The sequence below is a fragment of the Myotis brandtii genome, unplaced genomic scaffold (genome assembly GCF_000412655.1).
Source record: "Myotis brandtii unplaced genomic scaffold, ASM41265v1 scaffold486, whole genome shotgun sequence".
Taxonomy (NCBI): domain Eukaryota; kingdom Metazoa; phylum Chordata; class Mammalia; order Chiroptera; family Vespertilionidae; genus Myotis; species Myotis brandtii.
The window spans coordinates 1866691-1884484 of record NW_005368569.1 but is presented as its reverse complement, the minus strand read 5'-3'; the positions used below and the strand labels follow the sequence as shown (position 1 = coordinate 1884484).

Here is a 17794-nt window from a genome sequence, read left to right as displayed (position 1 = left end):
ACATTCAGTCCAACCATTTGGTAAATATTTGAAAATCTATGCTGGGCACTACACCAAAGATCCAAAAGTAGCCACCCTCTATCATCAAGTTGTTCACTGGCTATTTTGTACTTCTCTGTATGCATGTTATGCTTCAATAATATATACCCCCCACCCCCAATCTCTACTCTCATGGAGCATACCTTCCAGAGTAGGACATATAATAAAAACAAATAAAATATTTAGAATACATGGGCACAGGAGTAGAATAGGCAGATAGCATGTTTTGCCAGATGCTCTGGTTCCTTCATTTAAGTACTGTGTTGTATTATATAAGAATATGCCACAACTTATTAACTTACTGACAGACATTTGTGTTGTGTCCATATTTTCACTATTTCAAACATTACTGCAATGAGCATCCTCATGTATGTCTTTGTGCTCACACGGGAGAATTTCTAGTCTGAGGTATACATCTCGTCTAGGGTCATGAAGCATGCTTAGCTTCAACTTTACAGGAAATTGCCAGATTACTCTCAAAATAATTATACCAATTTACCCTCCTGCCAGCAGTACATACAAGCTCTCATTTTTCTCCTGCCAGACTTCTAAATTTTTGCCAGAAATAGTATCTTACTGCTTTCTTTTGCAATATTCTAATTTCAAGATTGAGAATCTTTTTATTTATAAACCAGTCTTCTTTGTCTACCAACAAATTTCTACTTCATTGCTCACTTAACAAGACTATATTAAGTACCTACTATGTCCCTAGCACTATACTACTAATAAGTAGGGAAACAAAAAGTTAGCAAAATAGATGTGGACTCAGCCATCCTGAAATTCATAATCTAGTGCAAGGTGGAGGGAGAACAGCAAATAATCACAAACACAAATTGTGGTACCACGATGGACATTAACAGTTATCTCTGAAAATGTAAGAGATACATCAATTTAGTTGAAATAGGGCAGCCAGCTACATTTGCATTTTTTAAAAAAATATATTTTATTGACTTTTTACAGAGAGTAAGGAAGAGGGAGAGGAAGTAAGAGGGATAGAGAGTTAGAAACATCGATGAGAGAGAAACATCGATCAGCTGCCTCCTTCACGCCCCCTACTGGGGATGTGCCCGCAGCCAAGGTACATGCCCTTGACCGGAATCGAACCTGGGACCCTTGAGTCCGCAGGCCGATGCTCTATCCACTGAGCCAAACCGGTTAGGGCTACATTTGCATTTTTAAGATGAGCAAGAATTAACTAGTTTAGCAGCTATGAAGAACTGAACACGACCACCATCAATATGCATACAAACTGCAGAAGTGTTTTTCTTCTCTCCCCATGTAGGCAGAGGTGTGTTAGGTGCTCAGGGGAGAGGCCTTCCCTGGGACCTTCCCCAGGGTGGGAGGCTGGTTTTTCTCTTGGGTCCTGTTTGCAATTTTGAGATGATTACTCCTGGGCTATCACATCTAGTTTATTCTGGTATGAATCTCACACCATCCGGTTATACTAACCCTCTACATGCTGACCTAAAAATCTCACTTTGGATATTTTATCTCATTTTCATTCTGGATATGTTAAAAATTAACATAAAATATTCTATAAAATAAAGTGGGAGTACTTAAAAAGATATAAGTACTCAATGTCATTATTATAAAATTGTCACAATAGGGGACTTGTTAAGGAAATTGAGACTATGTAGTAGCACCATGGAAAATATGAAAGTTCTTCTTTAAGGAGGATATAATATTTCTATCTACAGTATAGGCTGATTTAAATGATACATTAAGGTATGAGGGTTGTGAGTGAATTTAGGGGATTTAATTTACTGAGTCAAGAAAACATGCCAAGGCCCTTCATCATTTTGTCTCCTTTTGGTCTCTGACCTATCACCATATCCTTCTATCTACTCACCCCCAAATGACACTGCACTATGGGCTCCTTGAACCCAACATGGCCCTGGAGACATCAGTTAGTGGTTAAGAGCTATGCCTTTGCAGCCAGTCCTGAGTCAGAAGCCTAAGTCTGCCAAGGGCAGTACTACCTGGGGTGAGTTACTTTACCTCTGGGTCCCATCCCCGCCCCCCAACCATTATAAAACAAGGACATAATACATGTATTAGATTTAATTAATGCAAGAAACTTAATCTAGCCCTAACTGGTTTGGCTCAGTGGATAGAGCGTTGGCCTGCGGACTGAAGGGTCCCCGGTTTGGTTCTGGTCAAGGGCACATGCCCGGGTTGCGGGCTCAATCCCCAGTAGGGGGCATGCAGGAGGCAGCTGATCAAAGATTCTATCTCATCATTGATATTTCCCCTCTGAAATCAATAAAAATGTAAAAAAAAAAAAAAAAAGGAACAGAGTCTAACAGATTAGCCTTTAGTCAAAAAGGGGGGATCACTGGACTGATAGTAGGGAGCCCACTGAATCCTACAAAGTGCTTCAGAAATTGAGGCAGGTCCAAAGACTTCAGGGATTAGTAAAGAGAACACCATCATATCAGTGGCACCCTCTTTCACAAGAGACCTCTCCTCTGGTAGGGAATCGGGCTCTAGGCAGCTCTAGCCTTCACATTCCCAGCCTAGCAACCCAAAATTAAAATTTCCCTGCTAACTCTGTTTTGAAAAAATCCTGGCAAAGGACTCTGATATTGGCTCAACCAGGCACATGCTTTCCTCTAAAACTATCACCGAGCCCCAGGCATGTCCTGCTTTGTATTCCTGTGATCAGTACAGCAGGGATTGTTACAAGAAAAGAGAGGGGAAAAAGCTGGGCAGACAGACAATAGTTACCACAAGACCTAGAATGGGGAGTTGTAAGAATTAACTGAAATGATGGCTATCAAGTACTTGGCAAAATGTCTTTCAAGTAGCAAGTATTCAATAAATGGTAGCTGTTATGAACTCACCTGGCTGTGAAGAGTTTATCAGTTAATCCCTCCTCCTTGATATGCCACTCGTTTCTTAGTCAACTTCTGAAAACTGAAATAGACAAACTGACTCCCATTCAACTAAGAAGGCTATTTATTGAAATGACACAATGATGTTACAAGGATGCATTTCATGTGGCCTAGAAAGCTAGGTGGTCATAAGTGCATGGTGCATAGATGCTGGGACCACAGAATCCTCTGCTGTTAGCCACACATATATCCTGGGCTCCCTCCCTGTCAATGAAGATGTGCTGAGATTCAGAGATTGGTTGGATTTAGGCCAGACTCCATACACAAACCAGTGGTCTCCTTTGGGTCTTCTAGATCTAAAGTCTTTATAAACTTCTATTAACAGTAGGGTAGCACTCAACTGGTTACAATTCATGCTATTCTTACAAATAGTCCACTATGGGGATCCCCAAACAACCAGCAGCAAAATAAGTTCCTGATAGGCATCTTGGCCAATCAATAGGGAAGGTTTGAGTATTACATATTGTCAAACTATGTACCAGACAATACAAGCATGACTTTGGCATTGTGTGTGCACTCAGCATGGCATATCATAAACAAGGCATGTTTTGAATGGCTGTCTTAGAAGGGCAAATCTGCTAGGGAGTATCCCATCTTGCTCCATATGTGATAGACAATGGGCTAGACATGCCATATTTCAACCCCCAGGCACATTTTCCTGAAAAGAACTATGAAGAATGTTTGGGAGCTGCCTCCTGTTATCCAGGATGAGACAAGGATGATGGATGAAAGGTTTCATCATCACCACTCATATTACTCCTCCCAATGACTCATCAAGGTGGAAAAATTGTTTTATCTTAGAGAAGAGATGCTCGTGTATGAAAGGGGTCAATGTCCACAATTGCTTCTAAATTTATCTGCACTGTTAGTGCCAATGAACCAACAAAGCTTCTTGAAATTCCTGTGGGATAGCCTATGAATTCCCATTAAGGGACACTAAGGATTTGAGTGGGCTACTGAAACTTACTTAGCTCTCAGGCTTTATGGATGGAAAAGCACCACCAAGCTTAAAAAGTTATTTTGTGTTGTTTTCTCATTGATCCAATATAGGAAGCTTGGGGCAGTGCAGAGAAGGACTTAATAGTTCTATAAAACTGACATGTTAGCTGAAAGTATAATTATGATACTTTAGTTCAACCATTTAGTTTCTGTTAACATTTTGGTTTGTAAGCTTCTAACAAGTTGCTTTAAATAAGTCTGTGACAAATTTAAACTTGCTGCCTCTTATGCTTTTATGAATTCTTAAGTGCTCATTAAATGTTTGTGCATCTGATTTAAACTTTATTTAAAAGCCCTCTGAATTCCAAATTAGCTTTTCAGTGTCAAGACCCTGGAGCCAAAGAGCCAGGAGACCTGCATCCTACACCAGTTTTACCACCATAAGCTGTAGCATACTGTGCAAACCGTTTCACATCTTTGGTTTTCAGGTTCTTCATCTGTACAATGAAGTAGCTGGACCGCTGATCTAATTCTTTGAATGGTGAATTTCTGGAGGTGGAATTGGTTTCCATGGTGCATTCAATATAAGAGCTGCAATTGAATGCAGTTGTCAAGCAATTTTTAAAATGAGTTTTGGTCATTAATGCAGGAATTTTATCTATAAAAAAGGCTGTAAACAGTAACAGTTGCAAGTCAAATTGTTGAAAGTTTGTAATCTCCTGCACATATATGTTAAAAAGTTTTATAAAGTCCAATATATAGGCATAGCATTTCCAACAGGTTATATATTGTTTGTAGTTGTTTTTATAAAAGTTTGTAACCAGATCTAAGAATGTGGCTTTTATTGAAAAAAATTGTCTACTAGCAGAGTTTTCTCTGCACACAACATACACATACACATAATTCGTGACATTCTCAAGCTTTTTATCCAGCAAGAATCCTTTGACAATGAGTATGAACAATATTTTAGCTAAAGCTTTCTGCACATTTTTTTAAAAAATTCCAGGGTTCTTAGAGTTTATTTCGCATATGAATTCTCTGGTGTTTAGTGAGAGCTGAACTTCGACTGAAGTTTTTCCCACATTCCTTACAAGTATAGGGTTTTTCTCCAGTATGAATTCTCTGATGATCATGCAGATTGGTTTTCTTTCGGAAGGCTCGCCCACATTGATTACATTCATAGGGTTTTTCTCCAGTATGAGTTCTCTCATGCTGAATGAGGGATGAACTCTGACTGAAGGCTTTCCCACAGTCAATACATTCATAGGGTTTCTCTCCTGTATGGGTTCTCTCATGTTGAGTAAGTGATGAGCGTCGACTGAAGGCTTCTCCACATTCATTACATTCATAGGGTTTTTCTCCAGTATGAATTCTGTGATGCTCTATGAAACTTGTACTCCTTTTGAAAGCTTTCCCACATACATTACACTGATAGGGTTTCTCTCCAGGATGAGAAATAGATTGTTGACTGAAGGTCTGCTCACAATCATAGGGGCTCTGTCCAGTATGGATCTTCTGATGGTCAGAAAAGTCTGTAAAGTGACTGAAGTCTTCCCCACAGTCATTACAATGGTAGGATTTCACTTCTGTCAGAGTGCTTTCATCTTGAGTAAGAGATGAGCTGTGCTTGAAGTCTATGCCATAGTTATTGCTTTGGTAAGGTTTCCCTCTCTTATGAATCCTCATATGTTTATAAAGGGATGGGCTCTGACCAAAAGCCCTCCCACATATGCTACATTCAAAAGGTTTTTCTCCAGTATGAGTCCTTTCATGCTGGACAAGGGAAGAACATCGACTAAAGGCTTTCCCACATTCTTTACATTGAAAGGGTTTCTCTCCACTGTGTGTGACCTCATGCTGAGTGAGGGATGTGCCATGCCTAAAAGACCTCCCACATAAGTTACATCGATAGGGTTTCTCTCCAGTGTGAATTCTCTGGTGTTGAACAAGGGAGGAGCTGCGCTGAAAGGCTTTCCCACAGAGACTACACTGATAGGGTTTCTCTCCGGTATGTGCATTCTCATGCTGACCAAGGGACGAACTATGCCTGAAGGCCTTCCCACACACATTACATTCAAAGGGTTTCTCCCCTGTGTGAATTCTCTGATGCTCAGTAAGCTGTGTCTTCCAGAGGAAGGTTTTCCCACAGTCAGTACATTCATGGTGTTTCTTTCCAGCATAAATTCCCTGATCTGTACCATTGGGAAAAGCTCCCTCTCCTTTATGAGTTTTCTCATGTTTAGTAAGTGATGATCTATGAATAAAAGCTTTTCTACATTTATTACATTTATAAGGTTTCTTTTTTACAAGGATATTATTCTGATTAAGTAAGTCTGAATTATGTCCCAAATTGATTCCAAGTGTATCACATTCACTAGACCTTGAAGGAATGTTCAGTTGTGTAACCAGGTCTGTGTTCAATCTAGAGTTTTCACCAAATTTATTATGCTCCAAGGTTTTCTCTGGTGTGATTATTTTCTTCTGGGTGGATACATCTGGCCCCAGATACCTCTTCCAGTTTTCCTGGTGCCTCTCTAACTGATTACTCACATCTTCTAATGTAGCACATGAGAGATCATCTGTGTGAAGGGATACTTCAGATATGCTCTGCTGTAGATTTGATGATTTGGCCACAGGCCTGGTCTTCCAGTCTGAAAGAAATCCAAAGTGCAAAAGTCCCCTATTCCCTCCTGTTGAAACAAACTGCTACAGTAGGAATGAGGAAATGAGATTCAAATTATACATGACTCTGTTTTGAAATCAGCCCTGTGGCTTGGGGAGAATACTCAAAATGGAGGAAAGGAAGAGTGAAGAGATATGATAATACAGACTGCAGATCCAGAGTGAATGATAAGTTCAGAACTAGGAAGCCCAGCTAGGAGGCTGATTAGGGAGTAAGGAGATAAGTGATTAAGAGAGTGTTAGGCATAGATACAAAGGAAAAAGGATCACAGTCCATCTCGCAGGATCTTACCTGCTCTCTATGACTCCTGTCCATTTTACAAACTACTACAGAATCTATCTCCCTAATATATCTATTTTATAATTTCTTTAAATGTCACCTCTGAGGCTCCAGATAGTCAAACCCTGAAGTGAAAAATCTGCAGCTAGTGCTCTAACAGAAATGATTCTTTGATACACTTGAAGATCAAGGGCTAGATGTCACACACTGAGAAAAATATTTCAGAAGGCAAATCATTCTTGCCCTTACAAGTGGGGCTGTGGTTTTTGTCTATTTGAGCTCTGATTCTATACTAGTCACCTTGCTTAACCAAAAAGGATTTATTTTAATCTGCCTAATAAATTGATCTCTAAAAACCATTAACAAATATTGAGCTCTAGTTAATGATATGCACATGAAAAAATGTAGGAATGAAATATACTCATCTGCAACTTACTTGGAAATACATAAAAGATAAATTGACAGATGGATAGATGAACAGGTATGTGATAAAGCAAATATAATAAAATGTTAACTATACGATTGGTGTTCACTGTATAATTTCTTATATATTTGAAAATTTTCATAATTAAGTGTTCGGAGGGAATAACATAGTAACTAAGGGGCCCTAAACACCAAAATTCCTTACCCTGTAACAAGACTCAATTCTAAATTTCTAAGGACAGGGAATGCTTTGTATTTCTTTTAGAATACTTCTCAGTGGAACAATTCAAGAAATATTTGTTGAAATAAGTGAATAATAAAATTCTCTCCCAAGCCAGTTTCCATAACAATCAATCAAGTAATTTCTAACTGCCTGCTAACATGCTTTGCACCACAGATAGAATATACAGAAATAAAAACAGACCCTCTAGTAGCCTGAAATCTAAGAACAGAAATAAGACTCAATCTTTTGACAACTAAAAAGAAAGAAAAAAAAGACAAAGAAAAAATCATCGGGTGGTATATTATTACATCTGAATTTGTGTGGTAGAGATGATATAAATGGTATTTATGATCAGGGAAGGAAGAAGTAAATATGTTAGTATGCATTAGGTTTCATGAATTAGACCTTGAACTTAAAAGAAAAGATGGTTTTGGATAGGCAGAAAGCATTATCTAATGAGGGAAAGTATATGCTACTTACAAAGAACATTAAAAAGAAGTTCAACCTGAGTGAAGGTTGCTTGGGCAGGAATAGAGAGATAATACTGGAAGGTTTGATGCAGACATTTAAATCAAGGGAGTTTGTTTTCTTTTTCTTTTTTAAAAAAATATTTTTATTGATTTTTTACAGAGAGGAAGGGAGAGGAATAGAGAGTTGGAAACATCGATGAGAGAGAGACATCGATCAGCTGCCTCCTGCATACCCTCTACTGGGTATGTGCCCACAACCAAGGTACATGCCCTTGACTGGAATCGAACCTGGGACCCTTGAGTCCGCAGGCCGATGCTCTATCCACTGAGCCAAACCGGTTAGGGCAAGGGAGTTTGTTTTCTATAATGAGATATAGGGAGTAACAACAAGGTTTTTTCAGAGGTTTTTTTTTATAAAGATAAAGCATTAAAAATGTCCAATATGGCCCATCAAGTGATTAATAAATAAAATGTGGTATATGCATACAATGAAATAAATACAAAGGAATGAATACCGAGAAATGAAGTAATACATGTTAGATGAGCCCTAAAAACATATGCTAAGTGAAAGAAGCTAGTCACAAAGGGCTACATATTATATGATTCCATTAACAGAAAATACCCAGCATAGGAAAATCCATACAGAGAAAAAGTAGATTAATGGTTGCCAGGAGCTGGGGTATGGGAAATAGAAAGTCACTGCTACTAGGTGCAGGGTTTCCTTTTGTGGTGAACATGTTCTGTAATTACATAGTGGTGATGGCTGCACAACTCTGTATATATCCAAAAACCATTGAAGTGTACACTTTAAAAGGATGGGCCCTGGCTGGTTTGGCTCAGTGGATAGAGCATCAGCCTGGGGACTGAAGAGTCCCGGGTTCGATTCTGGTCAAGGGCACATGCCCGGGTTGTGGGCTCGATCCCCAGTGGGGGACGTGCAGCAGGCAGCTGATCAATGATTCTCTCTCATCACTGATGTTTCTATCTCTCTCTCCTTCTCCTTCTCTGAAATCAATTTTAAAAAATCTAATATGGATTATAAAAAAAGATGGAGGGAGAATTTTAACTGGAAATTATAGTAATCTAAGCCTGGGATTTGGTTGAAGATGACACCAGTGGAAGTTAAAGGCAGGAAAATCTAAGATAACTTCTCAAAGATGGAAAATAACCTGGGTTGAAAGAAAAAGACTATGGCGTCTGGTCTGAGAGATTAGAAATACTAAAAGGTTTCCAACAGGCCAGGGTAGAAAGAAGTGATGGGCAAGATGATTAATTCAGATTTTATATCTTTAATAAGAACTGAGTGGGACTTCCGAGTGAAGGTGTTCTGTGAAAAGGAATAAGTGACCAGGGTACAAGCAAGGATGATTTTTGAGTCCTCAAACTTTTTAAACAGGGGGCCAGTTCACTGTCCCTCAGACCGTTGGAGGGCCGGACTATAGTTTAAAAAAAAACTATGAACAAATTCCTATGCACACTGCACATATCTTATTTTGAAGTAAAAAAACAAAACGGGAACAAATACAATATTTGTATTTGCATGTGGCCCGCGGGTTGTAGTTTGAGGACCCCTGGTCTATAGCATAAATAAAGAGCTGCAACCACCAGAAGGCAGGCACCCTTTTTGTAACAAAGAAGGGGGAGGAACCTGGAGGACAGACTCCTTAAGGCAGTGGTTCTCAACCTTCTGGCCCTTTAAATACAGTTCCTCATGTTGTGAGCCAACCATAAAATTATTTTCATTGCTACTTCATAACTGTAATGTTGCTACTGTTATGAATCGTAATGTAAATATCTGATATGCAGGATGGTCTTAGGCAACCCCTGTGAAAGGGTTGTTCGACCGCCAAAGGGGTTGCGACCCACAGGTTGAGAACCGCTGCCTTAAGGCATATTTGCTTAGAGGGAAAAGCAAGAAAAGCCAAAGACCTAAAGCCAAGAAGCACTTAACAAGGTGAGAGACCAGGAGAGAATGATATTCTAGGGACTGTGGAGAGAGGCAATGAGTCAAATCAACATGGCCACAGAATGGATGGAAGACCATGTTCCTCCCTAGACAGGTGTAGTGAGGGAAAGAAGTCTAAAAACAAATTATGAAGAGAGGAAGAATCAAGGCTGCGGATATTTCCTACAAGTCTGGGGCAGCTGACAGTGAGAGCAGTGAGACGAAACAAGGAGACATGGAAGTTCAATTATGTCCGAATGAGTAAGAAAAGGGATCGCTAAATAATGATGGGAGACTTAGGATACCAGAGGAGAAAATAATCCAGCAAGTAGGGTTATAGGACAGGAGAAATGGTATACTAAGTGTAGAACGAAGTGGTATCTTTTCCTCTAAGACCTACCAGCAGCAGGAGCACCCTATTGGAGAAGGGAGATATACAGAGGTGTCATGATAGCTCAGCCTCCTCTGCCTGTCTATGAGCTCCCAGGACAGCAATATGAAAATGCTTCCCACTCCCTCAGCTATGCCACTGTCTGCACTGGTTCCTACAAGCATGATCCTCACTCATTTACCTGGACAGACAGATCTTTGGATTTCTCCCTCTGATAGCCATGGCTCTTCTCCTTGCTCCAATTTGAAGATCACCTCTGGCTTGGAAACTTGATATCCTGCTCATGGGTAAAAACACAAGATTTGTTTGTTTGTGCAAGTGAACAAAGAAGCCTCCTACAAGTCAGTAGTAGTCCTTGATCCTCATGAACTCTGAAGGAAAAGAAAACGGGCAACTTGAGGAATTATGCAATCAAATGGCCTACTCCCAGTTCTGCAAAAGAAAGACCTTTTACCTAAAGAGCAGGCTCAGAAACCCATAAGGCTGGGTCCCAAAAAGATGAACAAGCTCTGACCCTGAACACTCACACCCTGCTCACAGTCACCCAAGCTACAGCCACAGAGCTCCACAACCATAGTAACTGAGAAAGGAAAGACCCACCAATCGGCAAGACATTAAGATGTGGTCCTTACCAAGAGAAACCAGGTTGCTGTAGTTCTCCAGCATCACATCCCTGTACAAGCGCCTCTGAGCAGGGGCCATGTGGTGCCATTCTTCCTGGGTGAAGTCCACAGCCACATCCTTGAATGTCACTGATTCCTGTAGGATCACATTCCTGCTCAAGTAGGATCAACCACAAACATTCTCATGGCAATACTGGGAACACACTGTAGAGTCTATTAGAAACGATGATCACATTTAATATCCTGAGGGGACAATGTTGGGTTACACACTTACATAGTAGTTGTTTACACACTTACATAAAGAAATCTAATATTCAGGCCAGAAAGTCATGAGGAGCAGTATATCCTACAATCCTTAGCTTTCGTTGTATTTCCCTTCAAAGCCAAGCCTTTTCATGCAATCAGGAACCTCCCAGCCCGTGTACTTCTTTTGCTACAAAATCCAAATACGGTAGGAAGTAAAAAGTGGCAGTGGCAGCCCTCCTTCATCCCCATCACCAATCCTAATTTAAACCCTAGAAATAATCACTGTTAACAGTTTGGTGCATACACTTAAAGAGTCCCTATTCCATGTTTCTTACACACATACACCCAGTGTCTTGTTTTGTGAAATACCACAGTGTTCTACAACTTATTTTTACATTAAACTATGTAATAGTTAGAGATCTTCCCATAGCAATACATATAACTTCACCTTAACCCTCTGAATTACTTCATAGACTCCATATATAATAATATTCCCGTTATCTAAAGCCAACAGCACCTATTGTATTAAGAATAAAATTCAAACTCCCCACCACTCACTGGGCTCTAGCCATGCTGAACTTGTTGATCCTTGAATACTTCAAGATTGTTCCCACCCCGGCCTTTATGCTTGTTACTCTCTCCCCGCCTAGAACAGTGGTTCTCAACCACTGTTTCTTTGTTATGGGGTGGGGCCACAACATTAGTAACAAAGAAACAGAATTTCTGGAGGATGAGGCCCAGAAATCAGGATTTTAAAGACATTCCCAGGTGATTCTGATGTGCAGCCAAGGTTGAGAACCACTGCTCTACATGGTTGACATCTAGTTATTTCAGGCTTATCTCCAGCATCACTTCCTCAGAAAAGCTGTCTCAGCACCTTCCTTTAATTTACTCTCCATCAGATTACCATGTTTAATTTTCTTTCTGACACAGTTCTCTCTCACTGCCCAAATTCCTGCCACCTTAACTCAGGAATCAAATAGATTAAAAAGGATACTTGTATTTTTAACCCTTATCTGAGATTGCTTACTTGTGAGCTTGTCTGCCTTCCCCACTATGAGCTCCATGAGAACTTCATCTGTCTTCACCAGATATATACCTTGACTGACAGTGAATGCTGACAAATACCCTGAGAATGAATGAATGGACCAGGTCCTGTTAATAGACATTTGGATGATTTACAATATTTTGCTATTGCAAAGATTACTGCATTAAATACTGTTTGTGCAATTATGCCAGAACTTCTCTAGAATAGCTAGCTAGAATTGGAATTGCTAGGTCAAAGGTCTTTTCATGTTTCTTATTCCATTCCAACCACTTTCTCCTCACCTCCCCAGTGAAACAACACTAGCTGAGGGTCCTCCATGACTTTCAATTGGCAGTTCTGATGCTTGTGGGTTGATTTTTGCTTGTCTTGCTAGGCCTTGTTAAGCCATGAGACACCTGTCGCCATGGCCTGGTTAGATTTCTATCTCAAGAAGGATATAAGAAACTATGGTAAAGACAATTAGATGTTGAAAGCAGAGCCATAAGGTCGCTGGAGCTGCGAGGGAAGGTTACTTGGAGGTTTCTGCCTTAGTCCATGCCCTTCTACCCATGTGGTTGGCCACAGCGGAACTGGTGTTTTTCCGTTCCTGGGAAATATCATTCTTTGCTAATTCCATTTCATGCTTCAGATATTGGTTAGCAGATTTTCACTGAAACCTTCCGATTCCCCACTGGAGGGCCAATCACTGTATTATGTCCTTTAAACCCCTGGCACACACACAATTATTCGAATGCTTGTTTTTCTAGTTAGATGGTGAGCATTATGAGGGCAGCTACTATAAAATTGTTTTTAAACTCTAAAACACTAGTTTCAACAAGTGCCTGACCCATACCACACATCTGTTTCCTGTGTTGAGCCTCAAAGAGATGGCAGAGATCTGAATTTTAGAGAAACAGGAGTGGCCCCCTCTGCTTAGTGAAGTGCATGACTGCATTCATACACAACACTGGCTCCTCCATATCACATCCCTGTGGCTGTGTCCCCACAGGAATAGGGAAGGGTTGAAACGTGGCAAATTTTTCTGACCAGGTCAGGGATCTGACTGTGTCATGTAAGATGACACGAGTATTTACTAGGTGTCAGACTTGACCACATGCACTGTGGCAGAATGAAAATGCCAATGAGCCTGGCTGGTGTGGCTCAGTGGTTGAGTGCTGACCTATGAACTGGGAAGGTCATAGTTTGGTTCTGGTCAGGACATATGCCTGGGTTGTGGGCACAATCCCCAGTGGAGGGCGGTGGAAGGCCCTTCTTTAAAACACAAATTTGATCATGTGTACAAACTTTTAATTTCTCCCTACTTTTCCCTATTCCTACCATTCCTCACCCTAGTCCCTGCCACCATCATCTCTTACCTGGACCATTGCTACAACCTCCTAACTTCCCTCTCTCCTCCTTCCACTACTGTGTCCCTCCGAAGTCAGTTTTCCATATAACAACTAGAGTAATCTTGTTAAAACATGTCAGATCAAGTCACTTCTTTGCTTTAAAACCTCTAATGGCATCCCAATTCAAAGCCAAATCTTTACAATGGCCTACATAGGCCTTCACGATCTGTTCCCCCACTATCTCCCTAACTTCATCTTGAACCTCATCCCTGACCTACTGCTCCCTCCCCTACACTCACTCTGCTCTCCCATGCCAAAAATGCCAGTAAGTCAGACAATCACATTCTAGATCTACGCTAATACAGTAAACCACTAGCCACATGTGGCTACTGAGCACCTGCAATGTGGCTAGTCCAAACCAGATGTGTGGTAAGTGCAAAATACACACTGGATTTCAAAGACTTAATACCAAAACAAACCCCCACCTCATTAATAATTTTAAAATATTGATTTACATAGGAATAAGTATTATTTGTAATAGTAAAAATTTTAGAAACAATCTAAATGTCTTATGAGGAATGGTTAAACAAATTTTAGTATGTCCATACAAAGCAATATAATACAGCCATTAAAAGTGATTTTAAAAAACCCTTATAAAAACTATATGAAATTTAAAATATTGTAATTGGAAATGTTTAAGGGAAAAACATGTGCAGTTAGAAAAAAAAGGAAATTCATCAAAACAATTAGATATGCTAAGGAAGAGATAACATAAATGACTTTGTTTTTGTTAAAAAAAAGTCTAGATGATATATTTAAGGTATATTTAATAAGGTATATTTTAATAAAAGTAATACAGCCCTGGCCGGGTGGCTTGGTTGATTGGAGCACTGTCCCATACACCGGAGGGTGGTGGTTTGATTCCCAGTTAGAGCACATGCTTAGATTGTGGATTCGATCCCAGGTGCAGGCTTGTATGGGAGGTAGCTGATCAATGTTTCTCTCTTTCTCTCTCTCACTCTCTGTTAAAAGTCAATGGAAGCATATCCTTGGGTGAGGATTTAAAAAAAAAGGTAGTACAGGAAAGTCAGGAAAAGAATCATACTTTTGAGATAGGTCTTAGACTTAGAGGAACAGGGTTTGACATCTTAACATTGTCTTTAAGACAAAATTTCTTAAAACTGTGAAAGTCATGTTGTTTCATGCAATTCTTTTTCCCCCCAAAATTAGTGTCACTATAATTGGAAAAATATCATTTTTGCCATGTAAGGAGCAGAAAATGCAGAAAGTGTAAAACTGCTGCTTGGGCTAAGTGGTTATGAATGTTTGTTCATGTAACACCCACTTACCACCTATGTACCTTGGAGCAAGGGACGAGAGGAGTTACAAGGCCCTAAAGGAACTGACAGTCCAGTGTGGAGATGGATGGGTAAACATACCACTCATGTGACATAAGAACAGTAAGAGCTCTTGGGATCTGGAATCAAAATAGACCGGACCCAGTCCCTCTCCATTTCCTCCCCTCAAGGTAGAACAAGTACAGGTATCCACATGTAGTTTTTTTCTTACAAAACTCCCCCCATTTCTTACTGTTCTGGTGGCTTCAACTTTAAGAATGGTAAACACCTTTTTTTATTCCTAGCTAAACATGTAGTACACATGTAAGGAAGAAAATACATAGTGTTTACATATATATAGGGTTTTCAGGGTATCCCCCTCACCCATCTAGGCTCCCATTCCCCTCCCACTGTGGACCACTTCAGGTATTTGCTAACCACGCCCCTAAAGGAGCTCTGACACTTCATTATTCACAACAATCTTTAAAAGTAATAAGAAACTATACTAGTTTCCTGCTCAAAAACATTGGCTCAAGATATACTAGGCTCCTTGCTGCTCCCTGAACACACCAGACACACATCCGGGTGTTTCCGGAGAACCCCTTCCCAGGCCTCCTTTAAGTCCGCTCAGATGTCACCAACAAGCATAAGCTTACCATCCTATTTAAAACTGCCATCCTACCACAAGCCCTGACATCTCCCACTCAACCCTCCTTACCTTTTCCTACTTTTAATTATTTTTCTGAGGTACCATCACCTTGTAGGACAGCGGTTCTCAATCTGTGGGTCGTGACCCCTTTGGCGGTCAAACGACCCTTTCACAGGGGTCGCCTAAGACCATCCTGCATATCAGATATTTACATTACCATTCATAACAATAGCAACATTACAATTATGAAGTAGCAACGAAAATAATTTTATGGTTGGGTCACAACATGAGGAACTGTATTTAAAGGGCCAGAAGGTTGAGAACCACTGTTCTAAGATATCATGTAATTTTTCTGTCTACTTCTAGGATGTAAGCTCCACAAAAGCAGAGACCTTTATCAATTTTGTTCACTAAAATGTTATCCTAGCCACCTAGAAAGTGTCTTAATACATCACAGGGTTCAATGATTATCTGCTGAATGAATACATAAAGGAATAAATGAGTTACAAAGACCAAAAGAAAAAAGTCCAAACTCCTTTCTATTCTCCTCTAACCATTGCCTACAACCTACACCCACAGTCTCACAAGACAACGGTTTCATAAAAACGTCCCTCATCTTTTTGCCTCCCAACTCCCTTGACCCACAGTCAACCAGCTCTACCCTCATCCCCTTCAGTTTCACCAGCGTTGATTATGCTCCTATGCAAAGGTGGCTCTACTGACTATCCCAGAGGCAGAATTTCCTCCCCCTCTGCACTCACAGCAGCCTCTGGACCTCTGCAACAATGCTTGGCACCACCTCTCCTGTGCTCTACTTCTGCAGGGGCTGTCTCCCCCACTAATTAATTTCCTGGATAAGTTGTCACATGACTCAATTACTCATCTTTTACATTCCCAAGGGCTATGCTCAGGGAAAGGGAACCACGATGAAAGGAAATCTCTGCCTAAAAAGCTCCTGTTTGTTGTAGATTCACTGTTCTATTCTGTCCTTCAGCCTGCGTTCGGTGGACTATTGGGCCATTCTATGAGAACAATACAACTGAACCAGAATGCTTGGGAAACATAACTTTAAAAATGAAGCTTAAAGCAGTCCCTAAAACTCACTGCTCAGAACACAAATCCACTCTCACCATTAAAAAGTGCCCCCCCCCCACCTTCCCTCCCTCTCAAAGGCAACCCAACCCAGCAGGCATGGCTCAGTGGTTGAGCATCCACCTGTGAACCAGGAGGTCATGGTTGGCTTCCTGCTTAGGGCACATGCCTGGGTTGCAGGCTCAATCCTCAGTAGGGAGCGTGCAGGAGGCAGCTGATCAATGATTCTCTATCATCACTGATGTTTCTCTCTCTCTCTCTCTCTCTCTCCCTCTCCCTTCCTCTCTGAAATAAAAAAATATATATCTGGATTGATCTTGTCTCATACACATAACAATAGAATATGATCTTTCCTTAATTCTAAAGAGAGTATGGATTAAAATACCATCTGGACCTTGTTATATTTCACCGATACACTCTGTGTAAATCCATGGACAACCTCAGAGTTGTGATGCTTCTATAAAATGCCTTCTCCCTCACAAATCAGCTTCATGCTAATTACCCCGAAGGCTGGACATCTGGGGATGCGCACTACTATACCTTTGTTAAAGCAGAAAAAGACACGAAAAGCTCTGGGACAATTCTCCTTGTATCCCCCCCCACCCCCACCCCCACTCCTTGCCCAAGAAAGCCCATCTCCAGCCTCTTCCTCGGCAAATCCAGACCAGGCTTCCTAGGTCAGAAGCTTGGCTCCGCTCTCCTCACTCACTGACCGTCACTCCCTCCGGTACAGTTTCCCATCCGGTCACCCACCCTCTCCATTCCTTATGGACAAGAAGAGTTCACGGAATCGGCTTGGCTCTCAGGATTCTCAACACTGACACCTACCAACACATCCGCTCTTCACTCCTCCCAGACGACCCCTGGCCCTGGTCCCCTCCACCCCCAGGACAGCCCCCCTTTACGGAAGCCCGCTCCCCGCAGCTCTGGGCACCTCGGGTTTCACAGGGGTGGGGGACCCCGAGGGGGCGGCCGGGCCAGGAAACGACGTCTCCCCAGGAGAACAATGACTGCTTCAAACACTCCCGGGGTACGAAAGTCCGTGCAGCTCACCTGGGGCGCCTCCGTCGGCGGCCTCGGGGCCATTCCTGCCTCGCCGGGCCCGGCTCCCAGACAGAGACTGGGGAGAGAAGAAAGGGCGCACTCACCGCGCGGCACCCACCGACCCCCACCCTGGCCCGGGGG

The 17794-nt window shown here is 41.3% G+C and overlaps 1 protein-coding gene across 1 annotated transcript in view; it reads right to left on the bottom strand.

The window, feature by feature from the left end:
- Nucleotides 1–2313: 2313 nt before the first annotated feature.
- ZFP90 (ZFP90 zinc finger protein) overlaps nucleotides 2314–17794 on the bottom strand; it is an 85243-nt gene continuing 69762 nt past the window's right edge. The window contains exons 5-8 of the mRNA XM_005876445.2: nucleotides 17663–17729; nucleotides 10919–11045; nucleotides 10468–10563; nucleotides 2314–6523 (exon numbers count right to left, since the gene is read on the bottom strand). Of these exons, the coding sequence (XP_005876507.1) occupies nucleotides 4884–6523; nucleotides 10468–10563; nucleotides 10919–11045; nucleotides 17663–17695 (1896 nt within the window). The 5' untranslated portion in view covers nucleotides 17696–17729 and the 3' untranslated portion in view covers nucleotides 2314–4883. The remainder of the gene's footprint in view (nucleotides 6524–10467; nucleotides 10564–10918; nucleotides 11046–17662; nucleotides 17730–17794) is intronic.